Here is a 23,630-nt window from a genome sequence, read left to right on the forward strand (position 1 = left end):
AGAGTGGATTTTTGGAGCTGACACTGTGTATCAGCTTCCTGCCTTGCAAAATCTGAAAATTTCCCCGACCCCTCATTTACTCTTAACTGCAAACAGCCTGCAGACCAGATAAGCAGCTGCTCCAACGACTCCCTTTCTCCCCCCTGCCCCCGCTATTTCTCTCCTCAAGCAAACACTCATCCCCCTGCCTGCCTCATTCACAGCAAGGTAGTGGGTTATCTCAATTGATTGTTCACAGTCAGTTACAGATTGATCACAGCAAACAGGAGCTGTGTTTGTTTTTTAGATAAGCAGCTCCCGGAGCCCCGAGTTCACAACAAAACAAAGAGAGGCATCATAACAAAACAAAGAGAGTAATTTAGTTAAAAGCATTCTGGGATATCTCCTAATACCCTGGAGGCCAATAACAGCGCTGGTTTGTGGCCACACTTTACAACCAGCGCTGCAGCACCAGCGCTGCAATCGTTATACCCCAAGCAGACCCAAGTGTACAGCCAGGGAGTTGCAGCGCTGGATGTGCTCTGCAGGTGTGGACAGTTACTAATTGCCGCGCTGGAAAGCCTCCACCAGCGCTGCAACTCTCAAGTGTAGCCATACCCTTAGTCAGTCAACAGTATCCTCTTAGCTATTACCCAACAAGAGAGACACACACACACACACGCCAGCCTGCTAACAGGATGGGGTGTTTCAAAACACCAAGAGCATGTTACAATGGTCTTGGCCCAAGAGAGAACTTCCATACTCATTTTTGGGGAGGGAAATGTATCTGCTTATTTGTTTCTCAAGTTTGTTGGTTTCATGTGGTGTTCTTCCTCAATGAGAAGATTTATACAACAGATGGAATGATGTCTTTTAATAGGCAGCAGGTTTAAAACAAATAAAAGGAAGTTCTTCACACAGCGCACAGTCAACCTATGGAACTCCTTACCTGAGGAAGTTGCGAAGGCCAGGACTATAACAGCGTTTAAAAGAGAACTGGATAAATTCATGGAGGTTAAGTCCATTAATGGCTATTAGCCACGATGGGTAAGGAATAGTGTCCCTAGACTCTGTTTGTCAGAGGATGGAGATGGATGGCAGGAGAGAGATCACTTGATCATTACCTGTTAGGCTCACTCTCTCTGGGGCAGCTGGCATTGGCCAGTGTCGGCAGACGGGATACTGGGCTAGATGGACCTTTGGTCTCACCCAGTACGGCCGTTCTTATGTTCTTATGTATGTTGTCTTTGAATCAAGAAATTTGTTATTTCAAACAGTGCCATAGTGTGCTGCACTTGTGTAATACCTTTCATCAGAGGATCTCAAAGCACTTTGCAGCCATGCTGGGGGATCCTGACAGTTAAAATTCAACACTTAACTTTTATTTAGCTTAATGGGAGCATAGGAGGGTAGAGGAAAAAAATTTGTTCTTTTATCTCTGCATATTTGTAAGGTTGTTAGGTGTACAAACAAACCTGTTAAAATTGTATGACTTGTACAGAATCCCACATGGCTTCTGTTTATATCCGGGTGATGAGCTAGTAAGGAATAGATACTGTCAAATGGGGGAAGGAGCTATAGTCAACTTTCTTTTCAGCTGTTTCTGCTCCGAGTCTGTTCTTCTTTAAATGTAGGTCAGGCCTGAGGAGTGTGAATAGCTACTGACTCAATACACTATTGTTAAATTTTACTTATGAGTCTTAGAATAATTTGTTAGTCTTTAAGGTGCCACAAGTACTCCTGTTCTTTTTGCGGATACAGACTAACACGGCTGCTACTCTGAAACCTGTTAGAATAATCAGTTTCACCCCACATTTAGAAAATATCATCCATGTAACATGGAAAGTCTTCAGCATGCATCCAATGTGTGCAATAAAATGCTTGTTTACAAATAAATTGTAATCCTGATCATTTGTGTGCGGCAAAGATAACAGGAAAGCTAGGGGAGGAAAACTTAAACATAATTTACTAGAAAATGGAAATGTGAAATGAGTTAAGTATTTAATCAGAGAAACTGAGTGTGCAGAACTGTTAGCAAGTGTGTATGTGATAGTGGTTTGCTTTTTCATCTAGTGTCCCATGTTGTCACTAGGTGTGGTTATATGAAAAATTCACTTCTAGATCAGAGACGTTTAAACATGAGGTTATAAGAAATACTCCATCTAAGAGCCTGAAACTTCAGTCATTTATCTTATGGCCTTACTTTTCACAGTGTGAAATATAAGAGAAATTTGACTTACCACTTTTACATAGGATACTTTAGGCCTCTAAGTAGAGTGTTTACAACAGAGTATTTTACACTACTGTATTAGGATTTCAATATTAACATGCTAGGAGGGCAAAATAACTTTGGGAACAATCCTGCATTGGCAGGGAAGAGAGTTGATGACCTCCTCACTTCTTTGAGTGACTCAGTTTCTTTCTTCTTTGTGTCCAAATTGGCAACCTAATTTGCTGTGACACTGTTGCAAAGTAGTGTGTTACTAAGTAGAAGTGTCGTCTAGTGTCATCGGCAGCCAGGATTGCTGGATGCTCGTCCATTTGACACTGTCAGTTAACTGCTCTGTTTTTGTTTCCATACATGTTAAATGGATCGTTTCCAATCTCAAGTGTGTTGTGAGGTTTAGTGTTTTATAAAGAGCATTTCTTGAATGAAAGCTGTGATGGACATAAGTGTGGTATTGTAACTTTTTTACATCCTCTCTCCTTTGGGTCCCCTTCTACTTACGTGCCTTCCACTCATTTTAGTAGTGTTTGTGTTTAAATTGTAGAACTCAACTAGCATTTTAACATATGAATACTTTGCTGTCTCACGCTTTAGCCCTTATCTAATATATACAGGGTTCCTGCTCTACATAATCACTATACTACATGGTATTTTAATCTTGGTAAAAACAGTAGATATTGCCTAGTCTCTGAAGTTAAATAATCCCCACCTATTTATTACTCCTAACAGCAGATCATGTGACATTCAGAAAATTAGTCACTGCTAGAGGAAAGCTAGTCTGATTTTTCTCTTGCCCTCTGCTAGAGGAGGGAGAAGAAACTCCTGTATTCTGTCACTGCAACTTTGGTAGAGTATGCTGAAGGCTTAGCATTGCAAACTTGGAATACAGCATTGGGACAGTTGAAGTGTTCTGCTTATTAATGGAATAGGTGATCTAGTTAAGGCACGCAAGGAGAGAAATATCCATCAGTGAAGATCTCCCTAAAATAGCACCTAAAAGATTTTCATCAGAGAATGTCATTTGATTGGATTACAGTGTGTAGTGCAAATGTTTTCTCGCTGTTGAGCACATTCAATTAAAACATAATATTGCCATTCATGGACTGAATCTGACAAATACAAGGAAATTCCAAGTTCAGCCATCCACTCCATCCTGCAGTTGTCTTGTTGTGCTTTGGTATTTCTGTATATGTGCCATAAAAGATTCCTTTACATGATGTCCCTTCTGCACCAGGATACTTTGGGCAAGCTAAGGGAGTGTCAGGCTAATTTTAACATGAGGCTCAAAGTTAAGATGAATTAACTAAAGATGTGAAGCTACTGTGCACTAAACCCCCATGTGGAGGTTATTGTTTGGAAGTAAAGTGGCCTTAGTCTGGTTTAGTTTAATCCAATTTAACCAATGTGCATTAAATTGTCAGTTAAATCACTTTGCACAGACGCACTCAGGAAAGTTAGACAAGCCTTGAGACTTTATGGCAGTATCTTCTAATGTTGTATACTGTATATGATGATGAACCTCAACAGCAACATTATTGTGACTCAAAATTAAAATAAAGCTCTCCAGAGGAATGGGCTGGAATAGTTTCAGTGTTTGAATTTAGTGCTTGTGAAAGTAGTGAACTGATGATGCTTCTAAGATTATAGGCATAGGAACTTCAAGCACATGCTTACATGCTTTTCTGAATGGGGGCCATTGGGAATAGGAACTGTGCAAGCTCCCCATCCTCTTCACAACTTTACCAGGGCTCTGCATGCTTTCTCATACACCTCCTGTTTCTCCTGAGTAGATTGCTAATTCCTCTGCATTGTTCCCAACTGCACTGTGAATTTATAGATATGGACCTATTGCCCTTCAGAGGCTAAAACAACTTCATCTTGTGGCTTATGCTACAGTTGAAACCTAGGCTTCCAAAATGGAAAGGAAGGCTTGTATGTTAAATGGCATGACAGTGTGTTAACTTTCATCCCCAAAGAGGACAATTTCTTGCAGACTCTTCTGGGGTTGGATAGCAGTAATATTTCTGCCTGTTGATTGAGTTTTAAATTAATCAAATCTTCATCTTTCTTTGCTCTGTTCACCTCTGCTTGTACATTTGTTATACATCACAGCATATGCTCAGGAATTGTTGAGTGATTATGTGTACGTCTCCACTAAAGCTGGAAGGGGTAATTTCCAGCTCAAGTAGATATACTCACACGAGCTCGATCTATGGTTAGTGTGATAGCTCTGAAGTGTAGCTACCCTGAATAGTCCTAGGGTCTCAGACGGGATCATACTCAGGCAGCTAGCCCCTTGCACCATACAGCAACCATTCTGTTTTTAGTGCACTAGCTGGATCAGAGCAAAGGCAGGTGTGTCTGCTTGAGCTGGCGCTCACATCTTCCAGCTCCATTGTAGACCTACCCAAAATCTTTTCCCCCCAGCTCCAGCTGGCCTACTTTTCTACCTGCTAAGCAGTGAACAATCACTAAAAAACAGGAATTTCAGTACTGCTGCCTGCAACATTGGTGCTAGTAATAGCTCGGCAGGCTGTTGTGGTTTAGTCTATCTTTTAATTAAAGGGACATCGGCAGTCCAACGTGAAACTTTCCTCAAAAGTTCAAGATCATGGAGGTCCTCATTCTATATCTTATTTTCTTCTATTTCATTGCTGAGAAACTTTTTAAAGAATGAAAGCAGATGGAATAACTATGATTTTTTTTCCTCAACCTCTCATGGTATGTTTGTTATGGTTCTGAAGCAGTTAACTAACAAACCTTATTCTGAGTGCTAGGCTGACACTGATCATGTTTTGTGTACAAACAAGGATGATTTGTCATGACAAGTGGAAAATGGTGTTAAACAAAAGGAGCCGTGTTTATTTCAACAAAGTTCAGAACACTGGTGGAGAAGAATCAGTGTTTGCCAGAAGGCAGAGAGGCCGTTCATTAGGAGGAAAATGTTATATCCAAGCCTCTAACAAAATATTAAAGAATGGACAGTAGTGTGAAACTATATACAGTTGGTTGTAAATCTTTTTTTGTGTGTATCCTTTTGTTTTTAACTTTGGAAGAATATTATTAGATCAGTGTTTAGTAATTCATATATAGGGCCTGTCCTTCCGATTTGTGTACATTGTCCTAGCTCTATTGAAGCCAATGGAGCTATGCTGACTTACAGCAGCTGAGAATCTGGTCCGTTGTCATTGTGAAAATAACTGGTATTTTAAGATCTTGCAGAAAAGCTAAGGCACAAAAATGAGTTAAACCTAGCTAGGGACGTAAAAGGCAATAAGAAGATGTTCTTTAAATACATTAGAAGCAAGAGAAAGATGGAGGAAAGTGTAGGCCCTCTACTTAGCGGCAAAGAAGAGCTAATAACTGGTGATATCAAGAACACTGGGGTATTTAATGCCTATTTTGCTTCAGTCTTCGCTAAAAAGATGAATGGTGGGTAGATGCTCAACACAGTTAATATTAACAGCTCAGGGGGAAGAAACACAAGCCAAAATAGGGAAAGAACCAGTTAAAGAATACTTACATAAGTTAGATGTATTCAGAGGAGCTGGGCCTGATGAAATTCATCCTCGGGTACTTGAGAGCTAGCTGAATCTAACTCAGAACCATTAGCTATTATCTTTGAGAACTCCTGGAGGTTGATTGAGGTCCCAGAAACTGAAGAAGGGCAAACATACTACCTAACTTTAAAAAGGGAAACAAAGAGGACCTGGGAATTATAAACCAGTCAGCCTAACTTGGATCCCTGGAAAAATACTGGAACAAATTACTAAACAATCAGTTTGTAAGCACCTGGCAGATACTAGGGCTAAAAGGAATAGTTAGTATGGCTTTGTCAAGAACAAATCATGCCAAACCAACCTAATTTTCTTCTTTGACAGGGCAGTAGTAGATATATCACATCTTGATTTTCTTAGTAAGGCTTTTGGCACAGTCCCATATGACGGTGTCATAAGCAAGTTAGGGAAATGTGGTCTAGATGAAGTTATTATAAGATGGGTTCAGAACTGGTTGAAAGACCATAAAGAGTAGTTATCAGTGGTTCACTGTCAAATAGGGAAGATGTATCTAGTGGGACCTGTGGGGGTCAATCCTGGATCCAGTACTAGTCAATATTTTCATTAATGACTTGGGTAATGGAGTAGAGAGTATGCTTAAAAAATTTGCAGATGACACCAAGATGAGAGAGGCAAGCACTTTGGAGGGTAGGATTCAAATTCAAAACAACCTTGAGAAACTGGAGAATTAGTCTGAAATCACAAAGATTAAATTCAATAGACAAGGGCAAAGTACTTCACTTAGGAAGGAAAAATCAAATACACAACTACAAAATGGGGCATAATGGGCTTACATGGTAGTACTGCTGAAAAAGATCCAAGGTTTATAGTGAATCACAGATTGAATATGAGTTGTCAACGTGATGCAGCTGCGAAAAAAGCAAATATCGTTCTGGGATGTATTAACAGGAGAGCTGTATGTAAGACATAGCAAGTAATTGTCCCTCTCTACTTGGCACTGGAGAGACCTCAGCTGGACTAATGTATCCAATTCTGGGCACCACATTTCAGGAAAGATATTGACAAAATGGAGAGAGTCTAGAGGAGAATAAGAAAAATGATAGAAGGTTTAGAAAACCTGACCTAGGAGGATTATGGGGGCGGGGCATGTTTAGTCTTGAGAAACTAAGACTGAGGGAGGGACCTGATAACAGTCTACAAATATATTAAGGACTGTTATAAAGAGCACTGAGATCAATTGTTCTGTGTCTTCTGAAGGTAGGATAAGAAGTAATGGGCTTAATCTGCAGCAAGGGAGATTTGAGGTTCTATATTAAGAAAAACTTTCTTAACTATAAGGATAGCTTAAGCTCTGGAATAGGCTTTCAAAGGAGGTTGTAGAATCCCCATCAGTTGAGGTTTTTAGAACACAGGTTGGACAAACAGCTGTAAGGGATAGTCTAGGTTTACTTGGTCCTGGCACAGCACAGGGGACTGAACTGGATGACTTCTCAAGGTCCTTTCCAGGTCTACATTTCTATGATTCTGTGTACAGGTGGTAGATTTTAACAGGCAACTACATTATTAAGATCTTGCTTAATGGGTAATGGAATTGCTTGTGTGATTTCTCCAGTCTTTGTAAGTGTTTATCTTGCTTATTCATTCAGTAAGAACCGAAAAACATAGCAAATAAAGAATATGAATATTGAATACGCACCATGCTATTGCTTAGGAGACTGAAAAAGATGCCTCATGACTAAGGCTGTTCAGAAGAATGATTGTTCTAAATTGTCCTAGAAGTGTGTCCGTTGCATAGAAAAGGCTTACAGACTTTTATCCCTGTGTGTCCTCAGCTCCATGTTGCTGGTGTTGGCATTTCTAATGGGCTGTATGATGTTCTGGGGAGGGCAAAGCAGAATTTTTGTGGATTTGCTTGCCTCAGCAGCCTGCTTGAACAGATATGCACAGAAGACTGGATCCTCAGGAACAGAGTAATACAGCAGAACAGAACTACCACTTCATAGTACCTCTTGCTATTTTACAATCAACTTGATCATTTATAAACAGTATATTTGCTTCTGGACTGAACTTACATGGTCAGACTTCTCTACAAAGTCAATTTTGCCAGGCCAGTTAAAAATGACTGAAAATAGGCTTGTAGTGGAAAAATGACAGATACAAATACTTAACACCATGGTCATGTGAACAGTGGTTACTGGAATACAGTATATAGTAAAAGTCATGGACAGGTCACGGGCCATGAATTTTTGTTTACTGTCCGTGACTTTTACTAAAAATACCCATGACTAAAACGGAGCCTTAAACATTAGCAGAGAAGCTCATTTGAAAAACTAGTGGAACCGACGGATGAGGTGTTAAGGAAAGCTGTACAGATAACTGGTTGCACCTTAAGTAGCATGGTTGTTTCAGGAATTTGTCCCTTTAGAATGTCTTGTTGATGCCACTTTCTGGCACTGTGGATTCAGAGAAGGATGTCTCTGACTTCCCTGTTTTTAATTTAGTTACATCTTTAATCTGTTCTGCTTTCAGACTTAGTAAGGGAGGAAAGTGTGATATCAGCACAAAAGTGCCTCAAATCTGAGGGATTAAAATTATTTGTTTATGGATCTGAAGTGTAAATGCTAACTTTAAATTCTAACTTGAGCCTTGTTTGAGGAGCTCAAGCCTTGGTTTTCAGATTGATAAAAATAAAACAATGTATCCCGGACTGATAAAGCAGTCTTCTGTATAACCTATTAGTTGGCAAAAAGTTTACAGGTAGTTGTCTAACTAAAACTCACTAGTGATCTAATATGCTACTGGACCTAGAGTAAGAGATCTCTGGATTCAGGGCTCTGGCTAGAACTTCACAACCAACCCCAGCATTGTGTGGTGCATTTCCTGATCTCCAAGCAGTTTGCCTGGATTATAGCTGAGCTAGTGGAATTTATGATGGAAACTTATCTGCTGGACTGTAGCTTCCCAAAACAAGGTACGAGGCCTGGTTTGAGAGGTGAGTCCTTCCACTGCAGAGAACATGTGTAATACATGCTTGGAAATCAGAGGGCAAGCTCCTGTTAGCGAGCATTCTATCTGCTGGCATGAGGGCATTCAACAACTGAATGTAGCAGCTGTATGCTGCCCTTAACTGATTTGTTTTGCATTCCATATGGCAAGGTGCACCTTGCTATGATGAGAGCAAGGAGATTAGGTGTACACCAGCTCAGTCCCTTTCAGCCACTTCCACATTCCCACTCCTTTGGAATTAGCGCAAAGATGGAATCACAGGGCTTTGTTTTGAAGTCTTCCTGCTTTTGTATAAAGTTTCTTTTGTGCTGTGATTATTTTGTCAGTTTCTCAAGAAGCTGAATAGAGGAGACAAAATCTTCAGTGCAGGAAAAAGTTCCAATAAACATAATGTGGGGCAGGGAAGAACAACTTGCACAAAGTTCCTCCCTGTTTGTTACTGGTAGTGACATCCTAATGGTTTCACCCATTTCAACAACAGAGCATCAGAAATTTCTGTTGTGACTGTTGTATGGCAGTGCTCTATTTGTGCAAGAGAACATGTCCATCTGTACTCTATTGTGATGGCTGAACTAGCTAACAGGGTTAATTTGGTCTTGCAATCTATTCTCTCCAAAACAAGTTAGGTGAGTAATACGATGCTCATTTTCCAAATGAGGACACTAAGGTACAAAGATTGAGGTTCACTTACAATTCACCACTGCAAATGTAGAATGCAGCGCAAGGGCTGTTGAGAGAGTCCATTTATTCATGTAATTACTTTACCAGCGTGAGGGCATAAATATCCATCAGTGAAACTCTTCTAAAATTAGAATCAATAAGATTTTCATCAAAGAGAATGATCTGATTGGAGTACTGCCTTCTGTGGATGTTTTTTGGGTATTTGAGCCTATTAACAGTAAAACTACTATTCAGGCATTGCTTCTAACCGACAAATGCAAGGAAATGCCAAATAAAAGCATCTCCTTCATCCTTCACTTGCCTGTTCTGCACTGGTTATTTTGATGCACATTAATGTATAATATCTAATCCAATACCTGGATATGTTACAGGTAATCTACAAAGCAGGAAAAAAATGGTTGCTTTGATGTGTATATGCAATAGGCCAGAAGGCTATCTCTTCAAAATCTGGGGAGAAGCAAGGTTTTGGGGCTGTCTAGACACGAGGCAAGCTGCACTTTAGATCCCTTTTAGATCCTCTCCAGTGCACCCCTTTGACATATTTCACTACCTTCACCTCTCTGGGTGGAACCATTCAGCCCTTCCACTCCTAGACTGGGTCTCTGATCTGCAGTCCCCTGTTTACCAACTTTACATCAGGTCCAATGCCTGTTTGGCACCCATAAGCCCTTTCCCTCTGGGAGCCTGGGACTAGCAACCGATTAAAGTGACTCACATGGCTTCTTCAAAGCCAAGTATTTATCTACCCAAGGATACACAGCCGAGAGATGGGTTAAAACAAAGACTTGTGCATGTATTTCCTCTTACCGAAGCCTTAATATTTTCTTGCAAGCTTTGGTAAGCTCTACTCGTCCCTGCTACTTCCATCTCTAGCTGAGGATAGTTTGCTTGCTGCAGTTTCTCTGTCAGCACCCCACCCCCAGGCAACTACAGACAATCCGTATCCCCATCCTTGTTTCAGGTTGTCTTTTTAACTGTAGTCTCTTATTCCGTCTCTACGCTTTCAGCATTGGTATCTCCCAACTGTGCCTGTCATCTGGAAAATGGCATCTTCCCACTCACTGGCCCAGCCATTGTTGTCTTAACTCCCTCGTGTTTACCATCGGTGTCTTATCTCATTGTTTAGGTTCCTGCTTGGTTCCACCTCACTGCCTCCTTTGACTTAAATGCATGCAGAGAGACGGGCAAATATCAAGAGGTAAACTGAAGTACATAGCGGTTTCTTAACAAATAACTGAGCCATCTCCCTCATTCTCCACAGGGTGTTTTTGTTTACTGTTTTAAAAACTCTTGTCCTGATCTAGGCTGGAAGACTATGATGTTTGCAGAGCCGGTGCAAATGATATCACAAAAGGCAAGAGTGAAAATTGAACTGTTAAGAGGGAAATGATTTTTAATGAGCAGATTAAAACTCTTTGGTGGATTGTATATGGTAACACCTATTTTAACTTCATTGACTTATTAACACGTTGAATAAAGGAAGCCTGTGTTTAAAGACTGAACATCTGTTCCCCTAAAATTAAGATATTAACACAAAAATAAACCTCTTTTCTTACTCCCACTGGGCCTCCCACAAAACTAGGGAAGACCAGACTCTGCATTCCTGATGCTTCTAAATTTGAAAGAACGCGTAACTTTCAGATCTGCCTCATTCATCATAAAAAAACAAACAAACAAAAGCACTCACCAAGAGTGTAATTCTGTCTCCATGACAGTCGCTGGCAAAACTCTTATTAATTTTAATGGGGCTAGAATTTCATCCCAGATTTTTACATCCTTTGCAAGAGTTCCATTTAATAAGTGGCAACCTAATGACTTTCATTTCATTTAAATGAGACCTTTCACTTAACGGTAATGTTTTCTAATGTTGTATGCTTTCTGTAGTGATGGACCCCTAACCAACATTACTATGACTTATAAGTAAATAAAACCACATTTGAAATTTGCCATTGCAGGGACCTCAAGAATTGGTGAAGCTCCATCTCTCTGCCTATGGCACATGATAGTCTAGTCTTCTGAGGACTGCAATATTTTGGTCTAATTTCAGTGGTTGGGTTTAGTGGGTTGGGGAGGCCTGTCCTCTATAGGAGGTCAGACTAGGTATAGTGGATTCCTCTAGTCTTGAACTCTGACTAACTTGGTGCTTGTGAAAGTGGCCTATTGAGAGTGCTCTCAGAGACAAGGCATAGAATGAACAGGAACTTGGCAAGCTCTCCCCGTACAGCTCTACTGAGGCACTGTAATGTTACCCTGCAGCACCCGCTGCTACTCCATTGCTAGATTTCTCTTGAGCCAAAATTACTGATTCTTCTGCATTGTTCCAAAGCACACTGTAGATTTAGCTATATGAGACTAAAATGACCGAACTCATTACACTTGTGACTTTCGCCACTACCTGAACCCAGGTTTCCAACATGGGAAGAAGGATGTGTGTGTTAATCCAGTAATGTTCACCTCCCAGAAAGGAGAGGCTGTTACTGGCCTACTTTGGTTTGAACATCAGTGGTATGACTGTCCTGCCTAAAGTCCTGCAGTAAGCTAGTTTTGTTATAATACTTCAGTGCTGTAGACATTTAATTATTTATAAAGCAAATTATGGAAATAAGTGAACATCTTCCAGAATGACATATTCCCAATTCCCATATTCCCAATTCCTTCGATTGCTTAATTGGTACATTCTTTTTTCCATTGGGATATACCAGTTGGATTGTACTGTAATAAAGCTGTCTTCATTGCTACTTACCTTATCTTTTATTGCAATATGTTCTCACTGAGCACAGCAGTACTCATTTTAAACTCTATGCCAATATATCCTTGGCTTCTCATTTGGTGAGATGCTGGGATTTGTTTGATTCTCTTGCTCAGTAGGTCCTTGGGCAGAACTGTGTCTCTTGAGTTAAACGTCTTGAACTGATGCATTTGGGTATGAGGTTAAAAAGAGCCACTTAAAACTTGAAAACGAAGTAGATTTCACAAGATTCAAAATACTTTCTTGGATTTGATTAGTGGAAATTTTCCTCTTGATTATTTGAGAGCATGTGAAACTGATCTCTGAGGTCACATGAGAGTGTGCCTGTGAAGGGAGCCAGCGGTCTCCTACCAGATCAGAGCAGCCTCAAATCTTAATCTTGATCTGAGACATGGGAGTGAGGTAAGCGATTTTACAGCAGACACAGCATTGCACGTGCCCATGTGTTTGAGAGCACAGTGGCAGCTTTTGTTTCAAGGAAACTAAGGACTTGTCTACACTTATATTTTATAGCGCTCAAACTTGCTGCGCTCAGGGCGGTGAAAAATCACCCTCCTGAGTGCAGCAAGTTTGAGCACTTTAAAGTGCTATTGTGGACAGACTCCGAGCACTGGGAGCCATTCCCCTCGTGGAGGTGGATTACCAGGAGCCCCAGCGCTCGCGCGTGACCACAGTCACACTTCAAAGCGCTGCTGCGGGAGCAGTTTGAAGTTTCTAGTGTAGATGTAGCCTTAATTTAGACTGTTAAATGAAACAACAATCTTTTGCTCAACTACAGGTAATAGATTTATTTTAAAAACAAAAGGTCACCACTTATAAATACAAACTGAAGTCAGTGTAGATGTATATTAGACAAGTTGCACCCGGAGAATTAAATGAATTTAAAATTAATGTAATTCCACCTATGCAAACCTCTCTAGATGCACATAAACCAATTTAAACCTTCCTTAAGATAATTCAGTATAAATTGGTAAATTTAGTGAATTAAGCTAAATCAATTTAAGTAAGGTTTAAACCCATTTAAGTCCTTAAATGTTAGGAGTATGCATTGATAGATTTTAAAAATTGATTTAGTCACACCAGTGCAACTTTTCTAAAGTAGACCAGATGATAGATTTACATTCTCAAGAATGTAGCTGATCTGAGACAAAATCCTCCAACAAACAAGTGTGTCTCCACCTTTGCATAACAATGGAGGGTAACAGCGATAAACATAGTTGGGGTGGAAGAGAAATTAGATTCTCCAGAAATTTGAAATAATAATATGAATAGTCAGAGGCCACCTTCACAAGGAAACTGTATTGAAATATATAATCCCATATCAGCTCTAGATAGCGCTTACTTCAATTAAAATAGTCTAAGAATTGATAAAAATAATCTCCTCTAGAACCAGAGAGAAAATCAAACTGGAAACAGCCCATTTCACCCACAAATGTCAGCTGTCTTTCGTTCCACAGGAACCTGAGTAAATGGATGGGACTTGCACAGATATAATCCATTTTGGATTATGGGATGGAGGGAAGAGGAATAAATTCTGAAATTAGAGTATTTGAAGGCCTTTCATAGAGAATATCTTGCTGGCAACTCTTTCTTAAACAGAGGAGGGGGTACTCTAGATGGAGTGCTTCTGCTAACCTCAGTCTGTCAGTATTGAATGGGAAGGGAGCGTCTCTCCAGCAAGGAGGTCTCAAGCCCGATAGGGCTGTCATAGGTCAAAACCAAGACCTTAAACTAATCATGCAGCTCAGAGATTCATTGCTTACTAGGAGCCATCTGGGATGGGAGGGGGAGGTGTTAAGAGACACTACCAAAGGCTATATAAATATACTTGGAATAACGCACTGGGTTTTCGTTCTCAAGCATTCAGCCTTTTTTTACTGATCTCATCTCATCTCTCACCCCTCAAGAAGTTCTTTCTCTCTTCCTCTATTCTATTGAGTTTCTCCCCTGATAAAACATCTCTGTAATGCAGTGTTCTGTGTTCCTGATCCTTCAGTCCCAGGCACAAACGCTTGGAACTTAAGGGAGGAAAACAAGTTGAAAATTTAATATTAGAAATCCTTTGGTAGCAAATAAATTTAAAATGTTTACGAAGCACAGAATGCTTCCAGTCCTACTCTGGAGGAGGACGACATGTATGGTGGAGGGGAAGCTGTGCTGCTAATCTGTACTTTTAAATAACTTCAGCGTAATTCTAAGGACCTTCTTAGTAGAGAGGTTTTAGTGTGTGTGCAGAGAGTAGTTTATTTTGAGAGCAAAGACTGAAGTTTAGAGGCAAGAATGACAGTAAAGAGTAGGGAGATAGGAAGGGCACCAGCTCAAAAGGGATATTCATGGCTATGTTCAGGCTGGCAAGCTGTCTTGGCAGCAATACATGATGCTATTACACGGTAGCCACCTGTTCAAGCAGACACCTAGTTACTCCTGCTCCTTGGCCAGTAGTGGATTGGATATAATGGAAAGCTTGTTGTGTGTAGTCTGAAAGCGAAAGCAGCAGCAAAAATGATTGTGAAAATGCCCCTGGGATAGCTGGTATTTAGAACTATGTTAGTGATTCTCCTGGAGGAAGCTCTGTAACTTGTTATATCTTGAAGGGCTGATGTGATGGGAACATCAGTAACTGAAGGAATTGGTGGGTTTTTTGGAGTGGAAAGGAAAAGGCATGTTGGCCACAGAAAAGCAATTAGCATCCCATGGTGATACAGGCTTCTTTACTTTTCAAGATAGAATATCGCAGAATTGGTTCAGCTTGCCCCTCTTTCTCCCCCCACCCCCAAATCCGTATCCTACTTTTAGTATTATAATAGAGAACCATAGGTGTGCATAGTGACTGCATAACTCCTTCTATAAAAAGATCTATGACTTACAAGCTAATGGCTTTAGCCTCTTGGTAACCTTGCATCGTAGGTAAGTGTTGTATCCCCATTTTACAGGTGAGGAAACTAGGACTCTGATCCTGTCATTGCTAGGTGAGCAGACCCCATTGAAGTCAGTGGGGTTCCATGCAGGCATATGACTCTATCTGCATGGAGCTTATTGCGGGATTGGGGCCAGAGATACAAAGGTGTGACTTATTAAAATTCACTCAAGAAGCATGTGGTAGAGTTGGGAATAGAACCCAGGCTCCTGACCATCCTCAGTACATTAAGAAAAAGGCCACATTCTGGATAAAAGTTGAACTCATGGGAGTGAGTGGCATTCGCTCTCTTGCAATATGCTAGGGATGGGTAGGGAGACGGTGCAAGACACATTCTTAGGTAGGGGGTCTGGCAGGCTATCTGTTACCCTTGGACAGGATGGTGGTGCGAGGGGATTTCTCATGTGCCCATCAAGCAGCAATTGTTTTGTGCCTAATTCAGGTGAAGATGGCCATGAAACATCTAAAAAAGTAGCATAGGCTGAAAAGCCAGGTATAATTTCAACATACTCATTCCTTAAAGATGTGATGGGTTGCATGGCTGAGTTGCTACCTGACAAAACTGTAAAAATAAATTGTTTTAACTGATTTTTTTTTTTCCTGTGGTCATTCCATTACAGAGCCTAGCCCAGCTAGAGAACCTGTGCAAGCAGCTGTATGAAACTACAGACACCACGACACGGCTCCAGGCAGAAAAAGCCTTGGTCGAGTTTACCAACAGCCCAGACTGTCTGAGCAAGTGCCAGCTCCTCCTTGAAAGAGGAAGTGTACGTAGAAAATAATAATAGATTCAAACGAACGGGCATTCGAATTTGGCATTTTGGGTGAATGCTCTGAATGAAACAGGGAAGCACATTAGGTACTGCATACCCAGTAAGCTGGAATGTGTCTCATTCATGAACGTCTTCTGCATACCAGAATTAAACCTGCAGTTGGTCCTGCATTTTCCGTTTGTTTAGGAAAAAATTGGAGTGTACCCACTAAGAGGTTTCCCTTTTGAGGAATCCTGCATAGATCCTAAAGCACATCTAATCTACAAAGATAAGTACGCTTAAACACAGTTATGAAATGTGGTCCAGACTTGATATAGCATAGTTGTTAGTTTTGGGGAGGATTGGGGGGAGATGAGGTGTGGAAGGGTTATTGTGATTAGGAACACAAAGTATGGCTCTATAACCATGCTAGGAAACAGTGTGTGAATTTGGGCTAAAATGTCACTAACATGTCTAGCAGGAGAGCTACTGTTGCACAATCATTCCGGTTTTGTCCATGTGTCTGTTTATGCGAATAGTGTGAATCACATGAAAACCTCTCTTTTGATAGATTGATTCTTGGTTAATTTTATGGGCCAATCCATTATGCAAGCCCGATCTAAGAATACAACGTTAATTCTGAAAGGCAAAATCTCTTATTTCCACTGCTTTAGGAGTTCTAAAATAGCTTGGAAGACATGATCAAAGATTAAAATCCCAGCATGAGATCTGAGACTCAGATGGGATTAAAACAGAGTTTGCTTTGGGCCATTTTAGCTTACTACTAAGAATCTCTTAAAGCAAAGGTTAGCCTCTCCAATAATGTCCTCAAAGCAATCTAGCAACAATTTCAACCATGGGAAATAAGAACAATTTTTATCTTTACAGTACATTTTTTTTTCTGAGTGATCACTTGATTCACTTTGTGGCAGGATAAATCATGCTTAAAATTGCTTGGTCACAGGACCTTTTGAGGTTTGACTTATGGCCCAATGTGCATTCAGCCCTTTGAGTCTATTAGATCAGTGCCTTGCTCACAAAAATCAGGAAACATTAGCCACCCCATCTCAAAGGATCAAGGAACCAGACTGAGATTGGGCACTGTGCAGTGCAGTTCCAGCTGAACACGAGCTGAATTATTGATCTCTTGATGTTGTAAGGTTTTTTTTTGTTTGTTTGTTTTGTGTGTGTGTGTGTGTGTGTGTGTGTGGACTCCTTAATTTCTTTGGAATAAAAAATAAATTATCCTCTGGGTTTCAAATTGCATTTGTGTCTACCATGGAGGAACCAGCAACTAGCACAGGGGAAAAGGGAGGGGTCAGTTTTAATGGTAAGTCTCTAATGCACAGTTTTATTACTTTGAATATAACCCATTATGTATGTGTAGTCTGTGTCAGACTGCCATTTTGCAAAGCTGATGCACAAATTGGATGATCTGACTCACTTACATTAAACTCTCTTTGGGCATATTACTATAAATGGGTTTCTAGTCTCTTGGATTCTTGGGGTAGATTATAGAGGCAAATCCTTTTTATAGTACTTGGTATTATTTAACACAAGAAACACTTGCAGTTATACTGCCTACAATTCATAGAATCTCATACCGCCTAGGATTTCTGATGGTTCACTCACATTATCTGTATCCTATTCCCTGAATTAAATTAGTTAGTAATGTCCATTGGTCCAAGTGCTATTCTGTACGATATATATATAAATAAAATATGAAGGGGAAGAGAAAACTAACCTGTTTTGTAGTCAAGTGGAAGAGTTTGAAGCTTTTGTATAAAATCTAGGACTGAGTGTGCAGTAACACTTGCCTGCAGCATATTGCTATTGGCACTTGTTCCTTCCTGCTTGTCATAATTATCTCCACTCCTACGTGGGGGCACACAGGTGGAGGGTATGTTATGCTTTTGCTGTTGTCACCCTGTTACCTTTTGCATCTAGATGCTCTTGTTAAAATATTTTGGATAAACTTGGTATATACAGAAAGAGGGAACTAAGACAGTCCAGAGTATTTAGACTTGTGAACTAAGCTAATGTTGAAGCCCAGGTTTCCAGAGACCTTAAAGTTATTGGGTTAACTTAGTGCACAACCACCTTGTCTTCAGCTGTGGCCTCTTTTGTACTGAAACTTGATTAAACCACTGCTTGTTGTGTTTTTTCTTTACAGTCATCCTACTCCCAATTATTGGCAGCTACATGCCTTACAAAACTTGTGTCACGCACAAACAACCCTCTGCCATTGGAACAGCGAATAGACATTCGTAAGTAGAAAGCTTTCTTTTCTCTAGCCAAGCCACTGGCATAGCCAGCAAATAAATACTATGGATAATGACTAATAGTACTACATTGTGACAGGAAGTCTTTCTGCAAGCTACTAAGATGTATGGACATTGGTAGCCTAAAACGTATAGTGAAAAGGCAATTTTGCTGTCGGACGATATATTTTCCTAGCCCAGAGACTACTGGGTTTGAATGCCAGATAGATAGGAGTTATCCAGGTCCAAAGTAATCACAAATTTGTGGCCTTATGAATGAACAAATTTTAAGATAGTAACTCAATTCTTTATGAATTAGGCTATTCATCTCCTAATTCCTTTCTCTTCCCTAGTTGTTCCTTAATAGCAAGGGGTATCTTAATGAATCCAATTATTAGGAAAGGTGATTATTTTGTATTTGCCATTCTTTGTTCTACTTTGCCAGGTGGGGGAGAGAGAGGAGGGGTTTCTTTCTGTTTGTTGTCTCCCAAGTCATTGAAGACAGATACTGGCTAAAATCTGCTTTTTGCCTGTGACCCAGTGCAAGGATAACTTTCATGTTTTATTGTCTATACAAAATTGCATTGAACTGAGACTGGTGAGTTTCACAGTTCTGCTACTATCAAAGGCACAAAGGATCTCAGCCATAGCTCTGATCCAAGCCACCTCTAAAGAGTGGGCCAGGGTGAAAAGCCACTTGGAAAACCTAGGAGTCTAGTAATCCAAGACTGAAACTAAACCCTGATTGTGACTGCAGATTACTATATGTTCTGTCTTTCCAGACAGTGATCTACACACTTAAGGGTGATAGAGTAAGAGCAGGTCTGATTGCACTGATGCACTTTTTAGGGAAGGAAGGGAGAATGAATAGGACACTTGAGCAGTCTCTTCCAAGGATATAGACTCATTAAATGTTCAATGACAGAAGGGACTATAGTGATCATGTAGTCTGACCACCTGCACATTGCAGGCCACAGAACATCACCCATCCACTCCTGTAATAGACCCATAACCTCTGGCTGAGTTACTGAAGTCCTCAGATCATGGTTTAAAGACTTCCAGTTAGAGAGAATTCACCATTTACCCTAGTTTAAACCTGCAAGTGTCCCGTGCCCCATGCTGGAGAGGAAGGCAAAAGACACAAAGGGTCTCTGCCAATCTGTTTTGGGGAAAAATTCCTTCCCAACGCCAAATATAGCAATTGGACCCTGAGCATGTGTGCAAGACCCACCAGGCAGAGAATGGCAGATATGGTTTCAGAATTGAGAATGCTTTGTGGGACTCCACTTGTCACTTGCAGTAGTTCCTGTGGGAAAGTCATTCTGATGGGATGGGGTAGAAGGTTATCTCTGACTAGAGTCTTGTTGGGAGAGTAACTATGGTATCTCCTTTCCTTTGTGTGGCTGTGACCCTAGGAACCCTTCAGAGCCAACTGCCAAAGCGTTTACTGTTCTATAACAGCAACTCTTATCAGGCCTGACAAACTCTCTATCCTAACACACTGCTTTCATAGTCTGTGTGAGGTGCCAAATGGAAGCTTGCATCAGACAGATCCTCGTAATAGTTGTGTGATGTATATACAGGTGATATTTAAGAAGTTGTGTGTACGTACTGAAAATGTTTTAGAATCTGTGTCCCAGGCAGGGTTGGCAAGTGGGTTTTGCCAGACAAGGGATGTGGAATCACCTATCTCGTTTATTTATATGTAAATCAAACATTGTAAAGCCTAGCACAAAGGAGGCCCCATTTACATGTGAGAATCGACAGGAAAAACAGGTGGGGGGGGGTGCGAAATAAACTTGTGTGGGGAGACACTTTAGTGCCAGCACGCCAGGAAGGAAACCCTAGGCAGTCTTTCTGACTCTAGGGTATAAGAAAGAGGCACAAGGCTCACTCTTTTATCCTGCACTTGAGCAGGTGACCCTGCACTGCAGTTGTATCAATGAAAACAGGATCTCAACCAACCTTGGTTGAAATGCTGCAAGAAAAGGCGTAGGTGAGAAATTGCTTTAGACAAGGTTAGCCTGTTAAAGTTCAGTCTTAGTCTAGTACAAGCATTTCATACTTTTGTTTTACTTGTAACCCGTTGTTCTTATCTGTGCTCACTGCACCTTAAATCTTTCCCTTTGTAACTAAACTTGCATTTGTTTTTACTATACATAGATTACAGTGCTGTATTGTTATATTAGAGCTGATACTCAGCTGAATCAAACAAGCTGGTGTGTATATACTATTCCCTTGACAGGGGCTGGACACTAAACAGGGGTGCTTTCAGGGTGGTTCGTGGGCTGGAGTGCATCTGTTAACCTGCAAGGCTGAGTAAGGGCTTGCAAAGCCCTGAGAAGAGTGTTTGTGTGGCTGAAGGACTGACATCCAGCTACCAGGCACAAGACTCTGTCACGCTGGCTGTAGGAGGGGATAGCAAGGTGACTTGCAGTCTGGGGTCCCTGAGAAAGCATGTCATTGGTGCTTTAACAAGCCAGAGTTAATCGGCTTCTCCTTTCTCACCGGACAACAGAATGCCCTGATGTTGGGGTGGGGGGGCTGTCCTGAGGAATGGTCCTTAAACCTTTCAGCAGTTCTTGCCAGATGTGTTCTTTCAAAAGACTGAACCCCTCTTCTAATACAAAATATTATTTTGTGTGGGAAGAAACAGTTCTACATGAATACCCACCCACAATGTCATATCTCTAGAACCTCCAAACCCTTGGTGTATTGTACTGTATTATGACTAGTCTGTCAAAAAAGACATGAATAAAAGATCAGTTATGGTTGTCCGGATACCATAACAGCATTTCCATACTTTCCAACATGGTGATTGTTCCCTGTGTTTCGGTGTAAGCTTTGTAAAGAGATTTTTCCTAATACGGATTCACAACCTTATGTCCAGCTTAGCGGTCTCTTTGTCTAGGAATTTCCTGATTTTTATTTTTATTTTTTGTCTTGCAGGGAACTATGTGCTCAACTACCTTGCCACCAGGCCAAAGTTGGCAACTTTTGTAACGCAAGCACTAATTCAGTTATATGCCAGGATCACAAAGTTGGGCTGGTTTGACTGTCAGAAGGATGAATATGTCTTCAGAAATGTGATCACAGATGTCACAAGGTTTTTACAGGTCAGGGACACCTTTAAAAAACGGGGAGGAGGGTGGAGAACCAAAACCCGGTACAATTGGAGTGTTCTTGCTGTGCACAGTTGCCATATAATGCTCTGAGGGCAAGTGTGCAACTATTCTTCCACTTCCGCTGCATTAACTATTGCTACTCAAGAGCTCTGGTATTTATGGCCTGTCAAAGTTGATAAATCTAAAAAATGACCTGTCTTGATAACTCTCCCATGTGATATTGTAAGCCCTTCAGGGTAGGGACACTCATTTTGATGTCTGTAGAGTGCCTGGAACTCATGGTGTGCTATAAGTTTTTAGCAATATGGCAGAACTTTAGGATTCCAAGTATATAATTCCTCTCTCAAAGCCCCAAATCCAAATGATCCATCCAAAATGAAAAGCAAGATGACTTCCCATTAAACTGAGGAGACATGTGCACCTTACCTCACCTCACTTGCAGCTTTGTGACAAATTGCTTGGTTTGTTTAAATACTGATCTTTTAGTATTAAGCCAGAACCATCAGGGCCTTCAATTTTGAATTTGGACCCTTTAGTATGGGAAAACTATCAATCAGTTTGGGTGCATCTTTTTTTAGGTCATGAATTTTGGCTGTACCGACCTCAAGAGCCTTTAAAATTCTAACGTGCAGTGCCAGAGAGGAGAGCGGGTTCCCTGGGCAGCCATCAGAGTAATACCGCTAAGAAAAGAGACTAAGCATGGGGGAACCTCTCATTGCTCTGGCTGGCCAACATAGCTTCAGTGAAGAAGTGGAAAAAGACTGGCTACAACTCATTGGCTGCAGAGTGCAAGATATGAGTTGGGGGTGTGCCAGAGGAAGGTTTTAAAAGTATGTGTGTGACCTATAGAAGATCTTCATAGATATTATGTGGGACATTGTGGCTAGACATATTTGTAGAAACATCCCATCCCATAACATGATTATTAGCAGATATTTACACTGGGGTCTCAGGGTGCTATTGCAATCAGAATCAGAGACCCGTTGGGCTAGAAGCCATATAAACACAGTCAAAAGACAGTCCCTGCCCACAAGAGCGTAGCTTTACAGGCAGAAGACTGAACTTTTTCCCGAGGAGGCTAGCATGGCATAAAATCACACTGTTCTCACAACACTCTACTTCATTTTTTTTTTTAATTTAACGTTTTTAACAACTTAACTTCCACAAGTTAGAGGAGGATGGAAGAGTAGTAGTAAATAATCCCAGAGTCCATGACTGCAGTGGGAGAAGAGGAAAGAACTAAAGTGGGACTTTTGTATTGTGATGGTGGGATTTATTTATTTGGATAGGCAGTTGAATAGTATGATGAGCTTGGGGATCTCTGCACTTAAAAACTGCTGCAGAACAGTAAAATTCAAGAAGTGCTATCTAGAAAATATTAAACTGCTGGAGGATTACACCTTTCCATAAACAGCTCAAATGATTTCTAGCTTTTTGAGACAATCCTGTTGCTTTTCACTCAATTCTCAACTCAGTCTCCTGAGACATGTTGAAGTCTGTATTTGGTTTTAGATCATGGGTTCAGCAAAGATTCCTGGCTATAGACACATAGTATCATGTTAATGCTTGAGACCATTATTCAAAACACAGGCCTGTGATCGTAGCCTCTTCCCCACTAAGACTGCAGTGTGTTTTGATTCCTGCAAAGGGGATGAACTTAGACTCGGATCAGAGAGGAAATTGGGACAATTAGTGCAGGCGGGTGCAAACCAAAGTGGAGCTGGAGAAGGGAACCCCATCCAGTTACAGGAAGGGAACTCCTTGTGGCAAAAGAGGAGACCAGGGTAGCTCTTGTGTGAAGTTAGTTGGTATGTAAATTCTCATTCCCAGTGAGCAGGTGTTTTGTATCAAGACTGTCAACAATGTGTCAGTCTATAAAAGAGAAGCCAAAGACTGTAAGGGCTACGGAGAATGAACTGTCTTGACTGCTAGAGGTCGGGCCTCATTGTCAGGAGTGAGATATTGATTGGGTGGTGGTTGGGGAAAATTTAACTGCCACTTCTCATGCTGCACAAGTTCTGTGGCTCTAAGACTTCCATTTTCAGAGCTGTCAATTGGCAGCTTTCATGATCACTAAGGTCCCAGTCCTGCAAAGATTTATGCACTTACTTAACTTTACCATTGATTTCAGTTGAACTAAGTGCTTAAAATTAAGCACATATGTAAATCTTTGAAGAATATGGGGTAAGTAGGCACCAAAAATGTGATTTAGAATAGATAGATGAGCCATTAAATAACATGTGTTTTTGTTTGAGCATTCCATAGAAATTGTTAGCTGCAGAGAAGTCTGGCAAACTTATCAAATAGTAAATAATATGAATAGTGTGGTGGGGTTTTTTTTAATGCATCTAAATATAGAACTCCTGGGTTTTTTAAAAACATTGTGCTTAAACATTTTCCAATCACTGTTCTACG

The 23,630-nt window shown here is 40.7% G+C and overlaps 1 protein-coding gene across 2 annotated transcripts in view; it reads left to right on the top strand.

The window, feature by feature from the left end:
* Positions 1 to 23,630, top strand: part of XPO7 (exportin 7) — an 82,965-nt gene that overhangs the window by 24,108 nt on the left and 35,227 nt on the right. For both annotated transcript variants that reach the window (XM_045003359.1, XM_045003360.1), the window contains exons 2-5: positions 10,538 to 10,609; positions 15,698 to 15,844; positions 18,003 to 18,096; positions 21,040 to 21,206. In XM_045003359.1, the coding sequence (XP_044859294.1) occupies positions 10,538 to 10,609; positions 15,698 to 15,844; positions 18,003 to 18,096; positions 21,040 to 21,206 (480 nt within the window). The remainder of the gene's footprint in view (positions 1 to 10,537; positions 10,610 to 15,697; positions 15,845 to 18,002; positions 18,097 to 21,039; positions 21,207 to 23,630) is intronic.

Source organism: Mauremys mutica, chromosome 2 (genome assembly GCF_020497125.1).
Source record: "Mauremys mutica isolate MM-2020 ecotype Southern chromosome 2, ASM2049712v1, whole genome shotgun sequence".
NCBI classification, from domain to species: domain Eukaryota; kingdom Metazoa; phylum Chordata; order Testudines; family Geoemydidae; genus Mauremys; species Mauremys mutica.